Source organism: Scylla paramamosain, chromosome 9, assembly GCF_035594125.1.
Source record: "Scylla paramamosain isolate STU-SP2022 chromosome 9, ASM3559412v1, whole genome shotgun sequence".
In the NCBI taxonomy this organism is placed as follows: Eukaryota; Metazoa; Arthropoda; class Malacostraca; order Decapoda; family Portunidae; genus Scylla; species Scylla paramamosain.
The window spans coordinates 10061167-10067500 of NC_087159.1; the positions used below are offsets into that span (position 1 = coordinate 10061167).

Here is a 6334-nt window from a genome sequence, read left to right on the forward strand (position 1 = left end):
ATGTTCAGTGCACGTTTACTAACTTGCATATACCTGTAAGCTTCAGTCCTCAGTTTCCGCCTTTCCCGAAGAATTTTGTTTTCTTATCTTTATTCTTGTTATTATGCTTTTATACCTATCATGCATCTATATGTGTACTTGTATAAACGTGTTGCTTGATTTTTTTTCAAGTGTTTATATACTCATAATAATTCTGTAATTTCCCTCACCCCGTGTATTAAGTCTCTCAATCCTGATAATCATATAACAGTTATTGCTTCATATGAGTAACTAAACAATATTACTGAATTATTAACCACTCATCACCCCTATTGCTGTCAGCAGTGCTTCGAGAAACTATAGACTTGCAGTGGATGACTTAAGAGAGTATGAAAGGAACCCACAATCAAACAGGCGAAGACAGCTCGTCATGTTCCAGTACGCCTTCTCCATTGTCTCGCCTCCATGTAGCGCGTCACAAAGGCGTCCTGCAGGCGGCTAATGTTCTAGCGGCAGGGCGACACAAGGGTCATATTTGCGATGTGATGCCGTGTTGGAATACAAGAGTGATGAGACTTACCGCGGGCGAGTCTACTGTTGGAAAGTGGGGGAGGAGCGTATGCACGGAGAGAGAGAGAGAGAGAGAGAGAGAGAGAGAGAGAGAGAGAGAGAGAGAGAGAGAGAGAGAGAGAGAGAGAGAGAGAGACGCTGCCTGATAATGGAATAATTATTGTCAGTTGCGCTCTCGTTTCATTGAATCCTCAGAGAGAGAGAGAGAGAGAGAGAGAGAGAGAGAGAGAGAGAGAGAGAGAGAGAGAGAGAGAGAATGTGTATCCTTTACTATCTTTTCCTATGCTATCCTACATTTATAACATGACCTTAATTAAGATAAGATAATGCAGCTTATCACAACCTCCACTACTACTGTTTACTCTTCCTTTATGCTCCTTAGTGTTCTGGGTAATGTTGTTCTTCCTTAGTGTTCCTTTGCGTTCCTCTGGCTAATGTCCGCTATCCAGCTTCACCTCGACCTCCGGGGGTGATCACGGCCCCGACCCTGTGCCCTAGTTACCTGGTGGCCGGCTGGTGAGGCCTCGTTACCAGGTTCACTCACCCACTTTCTCCGTGTTGCCGGGGTAGGACAGCCCCACCCACCCACCTACTAACCCACCACCTACTGACCCGCCTCCGTCCCCTTCACCTACTTTCTTTAGGGGCTGGGTGGGGCTGTGTAAAGGAGCGTGGAAGGGAAGCTGGTTGGGTGGTGGTGATAGATTTTTACGTTTCCTTTAATATGAGTGTCATTCTTCTCTCTCTCTCTCTCTCTCTCTCTCTCTCTCTCTCTCTCTCTCTCTCTCTCTCTCTCTCTCTCTCTCTCTCTCTCTCTTATGTTGCTGTTGTTGTTGTTGTTGTTGTTGTTGTTGTTGTTGTTGCTGTTGTTGTTGTTGTTGTTGCTGGTGGTGGTGGTGGTGGTGGTGTTGTTGCTCTTCTTCTTGTTCTTGTTCTTGTTCTTGTTCTTGTTATTCTTGTTCTTCTTGTTCATCTTCTTGTTCTTTTTCTTCTTATGCTTTTCCTCCTTCTCCTCCTCCTCCTGGTGTTATGTATATGTTATTACCGTCATTATGCCTCACATCTCTTCTTCTTCTTATCCTCCTCTTCCTCCTCCTCCTCCTCCTCCTCCTGGTGTTATGTATATGCTATTATGATCATTATGCCACACATCCTGACTGCCGGTTTGCTCAGTCACTGAAGAGAGCAGGTGTGATGTCAATGTCATTTCATTAATGTGCGGAATATCAATTAAGTACAATACATCGCTCGCCATGTGCTCGGGAACTCAAGCCCAGCAAGGCGAAGCAGAGCGGCGAGTGTGAGTTGTCAGCAGTGTCACAGTGAGTTGTCAGCAGTGTCACAGTCCGACGCTGGGCTGTGACGCCTGTCTTTGCATTTTAGTTTTTAATGTTTTTGCTGTGACGATGGATTAGCTTTCTCTCTCTCTCTCTCTCTCTCTCTCTCTCTCTCTCTCTCTCTCTCTCTCTCTCTCTCTCTCTCTCTCTCTCTCTCTCTCTCTCTCTCCATACATAAATATTTATGTATACAATTTTTGTTTCAGGTGAGTTGGTGCATGAGAAGCGCTGATGAAGGCTTATGCTGATCTCCCTCCTGGTAAGATGATCTTATTTTTAGTACTTCTTTATCCTTTCCTGTCTCGGCGTCGTCTGTGTCATGAAAAACACCGTTCATTGTCCACTGGATCCAATACATTGTCAGAGAAACTTTTGCCAGCGTCATCTTCAAATGCTTACAAAGGCAATATTTGATTTACGGAGAAGCGAAAACTATTTTTCGTCATACGTTTTATGTATATTTCAAAAACGGAACTCCATAACAGTTTTATCACTTAGCAAAATAAATCAGGAAAAAAATACGCGGGAATATATATGAAGTGAATAATGTAACCAGTCACACCAGAGGGCCACACGGCAAGGAGTTGGAAGGGAGCGCCGCCACAAACACTTTGCATTATGATTACCTCTGATGATTATTACATTACACCTGCACTCCTCACACATGACAAGTAAGAAAGCAATACAAGATACAACCACAAAGTATTAACGCTGAAAAAAAAATAATAATTTGGTCAGGGGATAAGGAAAGAGAAAGAGAGAGAGAGAGAGAGAGCGAAAAAAAAGAAAAGGGAAGGAAGAAGGTAATGAACTCTACTTTTCAAGACGTGAATTTACGGCGCGGTCTATTGTGACTAGTTGGCCCCACTCTTACACAGTGACCCCCAACACCTTGCGCCCTTAGTTGGCAGAAGAAAATTTGTGAGTGTTCCTCCACTTTATGAGTCTCTTTGTCTTCCTTGGGATTTTGGAAGACGAGGGGGAGGAGGAGGAGAAAAGAGAAGGGAAGAAGAAGGAGCATTCAAGGTAAGGAGAAAGCTTAGTAGCTGAGAAAGACGAGAAGAGAAGGAAGTGTTAGGTTAGATGAATCGGTTTTCCAATCCTGGTGAAATCCCTTACCGGAGTTAACTAAGTTTGAGGAATAATTGATGCCATTACCTGAGCACCGGTCGATGTGGGGGACTCAGGGAGGCATGGGAAGCAATGATAGTGGAAGGTAGGGATGGGTTGTGCGGTAACTGTAGAGGGAATATCAATTGGGATAAGTGGAAGTGGGTGCTGGATTGGTAGTGGTGCTGGTGGTGGAGGTGATGATTGAAGTGGGATGGTGATGGGGTCAGTGATAGGAGGTGTGGATGGTGTAATTGTGAAGGGAACATCACTAGGAGTAAGTAAAGGTGGATGTTGGAGTGGTAGTTGGTGGACTGGTAGGTGGACTGGTGGATGTTGGAGTGGTAGTTGGTGGACTGGTGGTACTGAGGGTAGTGGTGCTAGTGCTGGTGGTGGTGGTGGCGGTGGTGGTGTCGGTGGTGGTGGCGGTGGTGGTGTCGGTGGTAGTGGTAGGGTCAGTGACAGGAGGAAGAAGAGGGCAGGCAGAGTGCCCATCTGGGAAGTCACAAGCTTGCATCTCCTCCACAAACCTGGTGCCGGGTGGACAGTGGAACAGCCAAGCCAGCCACCTCTGCCCCACCTAGTGCATTAGAAAGTCAATTAGGTTATGTAGCATGCCTCTGAACAGCACATGGAGATTGCGTTTGCTCTGAATATAACTGATATTGATGTTTTATGATAAATTTGGATCTACATTGTTAAACGGAATAGAGAAACACTATTTTAAGGCAAAATTGATAAGGAAAAATAGGACATGTAGCATATCTTTCCATTAATTACGGAGATTATGCTTGTTTTGAATATAATAGAAATTTCAATTTAGACTAAATCTGATCTACTCTCATAAAAAAAAATGTGGAAACGCTTTAAAAAGAAAAGATAACATTAATATGAAGAATAGGTATATACTGGCCAAACAACACACACACACACACACACACACACACACACACACACACACACACACACACACACACACACACACCTGGTGACAAATGTAAAAGATAGTACAGTCCCCCGCTGGATCACGGTTAAGCCCCTCCCTGTGGCAGATTGTGGAAGGCGGAGGCGGTGGTCCCGGGGGAGGAGTGGTGGTACTGGTGGTGGTACTGGTGGTGGTGGTGGTGTTCTGAAAAAAATAATAAATAAATAAATTTTAATAAATAAATACATAAATAAATCAAATAAATCAGTAAAAGAGGCCAAGTATAACGTTGAGACTTAGTGCTTTGTCTTCCTGGAAAATCCCTTTTCATTCTTTCCCTTCATAATATTCTCTCTCTCTCTCTCTCTCTCTCTCTCTCTCTCTCTCTCTCTCTCTCTCTCTCTCTCTCTCTCTCTCTCTCTCTCTCTTACACGCCTTTCACGGACAATTTTTTAACATTATCTATTCCATTCTACCACAGAAATTTCATTCATAGCAATATTTTTTCAGCTCTTATCTACCCTCTCCAGCCTCTCTCTCTCTCTCTCTCTCTCTCTCTCTCTCTCTCTCTCTCTCTCTCTCTCTCTCTCTCTCTCTCTCTCACCGTCGTCGTAGGTGTTGAAATAGTTGCCGGGGGGCGTGGGTCTGGGAATAGGCCGCCCGTCCCTTAAAATTTCCCGGATTGTCGTGATGAGAGGGAAAGTCTTCTTGTCCCTCTGTCGTATCCTCTTCTTCACTCCCTTCATCTCCTTCGTCTTCCCTTACGTCACCCTCCTCCCCTTGCGCTGCCTGGCATGTCCCGTGGAAGTCGTCCGTCTCAATGGACCACACCATTGCCCCGGCCAGACCCAGGGACTTGATGTATTTAGTCTTAGTCACCGCAAATTGAGACGCAGGGAGGGAGGCAAGGACACCAGGCGGGAGGAAAGCAAAGCAGGAAGCAGGATTAGAGGAAGTGTATATAAATATCCATTATGAAAGCATGTTATTTGTGTTGCTAGTGTGTGTGTGTGTGTGTGTGTGTGTGTGTGTGTGTGTGTGTGTGTGTGTGTGTGTGTGTGTGTGTGTTTTGTTTATACAGCAGCTATTTGTATTGGTAATGTGCGTATGTTTGTTTCATGTTGGCTATTGTTGTTTTTTGTTGTTCATGCGAATACTGATTCTGGTATATATTCTTGCATCATTACTACTACTTGCTGCTGTTATTACTACTATTACCACTATTACTATTACTACTTTTACTATATCTATACTACTACTACTACTACTACTACTACTACTACTACTACTACTACTACTACTACTACTACTACTACTACTACTACTACCACTACTGCTACTACTACTAATAATAATGTCCTATATCTGTTTCATTATATCAATTACATCATGTATATATGAAAACAGAAAGCATACCAATTCACATAATCACATCAACAGCATCTCTCCTCTCTCTCCTTCCATCCTCCTCCTCCTCCCCCTCTTCTTCCTACCCCTCATCATCATCATCATCATCACCATCACCTGTTACCTACCTTGACCGTCACAGACTTCACATCATCATACCCACACCACTGTCTGCCACAATAAGCGTAGGGCGCCACCATGTTTTTGTCCCTCACCACAGACCACTTTTCCGTCAGCTGCTTCTCACACACCTGGCCGGGAACACAGGTGAGCGGGATTAGAGCGCAGGTGTAAGGGGGAGGGAAATTGCCTTTTTTTGGGGGGTACAGATTGGTAAGTAGGAATAAAGGTGAGTGAGAGCAGGTGTTGGGTGGGTGGGACGGGTGGGTGGGGTGGGGGGAAAACGTGGATGGGGAAATAATGGGTGAAATGGGGGAGAGGAGGAGCTGATGAGTTTGGTATGTTTTTTTTTTTTCGTGTGTGTATATTTGTGTGTATGTATGTTTGTTTTTGTTGATTAGTTGCTTGTGATTTTTCTTAATTTCGTGTAGTAGTATTTTTTTAATGAGACTTTTACGCCTCTAATTATTCTCTCTCTCTCTCTCTCTCTCTCTCTCTCTCTCTCTCTCTCTCTCTCTCTCTCTCTCTCTCTCTCTCTCTCTCTCTCTCTCTCTCTCTCTCTCTCTCTCTCTCTCTCTCTCTCTCTCTCTCCTTCCCTGATCAGTCTGGATAAAGAGCCTCCCTCACATTATCAGATTTAAACAGATGTTCCTCTTTTGCTTTGCTCAATCCATGATAAAAAAAATACTATAATTACATGCAGTGCGCGATGGTACACTTGTTTCCCCTTCCTCAGCGTGCAATCATAATTTTTCTTATACTCTCGAATCAACATTTTAAATTTCACCCGCATTAAGCTCAAAATTATACAGGTAAATAATTCGAGTTCCAGGTAAAGCAGAAGTGTGTATATTACCTCGGTGGAGCAAATAGATAGAAGTTAAAA

At 43.9% G+C, this 6334-nt stretch overlaps 1 protein-coding gene across 1 annotated transcript in view; it reads right to left on the minus strand.

Annotated features, from left to right (window-relative positions):
• Positions 1-3126: 3126 nt before the first annotated feature.
• Positions 3127-6334, minus strand: part of LOC135103552 (probable chitinase 2) — a 28280-nt gene continuing 25072 nt past the window's right edge. Inside the window, 6 exon segments of the mRNA XM_064009985.1 lie at positions 3127-3576; positions 3982-4125; positions 4526-4556; positions 4558-4634; positions 4636-4791; positions 5457-5579. Coding sequence (XP_063866055.1) covers positions 3268-3576; positions 3982-4125; positions 4526-4556; positions 4558-4634; positions 4636-4791; positions 5457-5579 — 840 coding nt within the window. The 3' untranslated portion in view covers positions 3127-3267.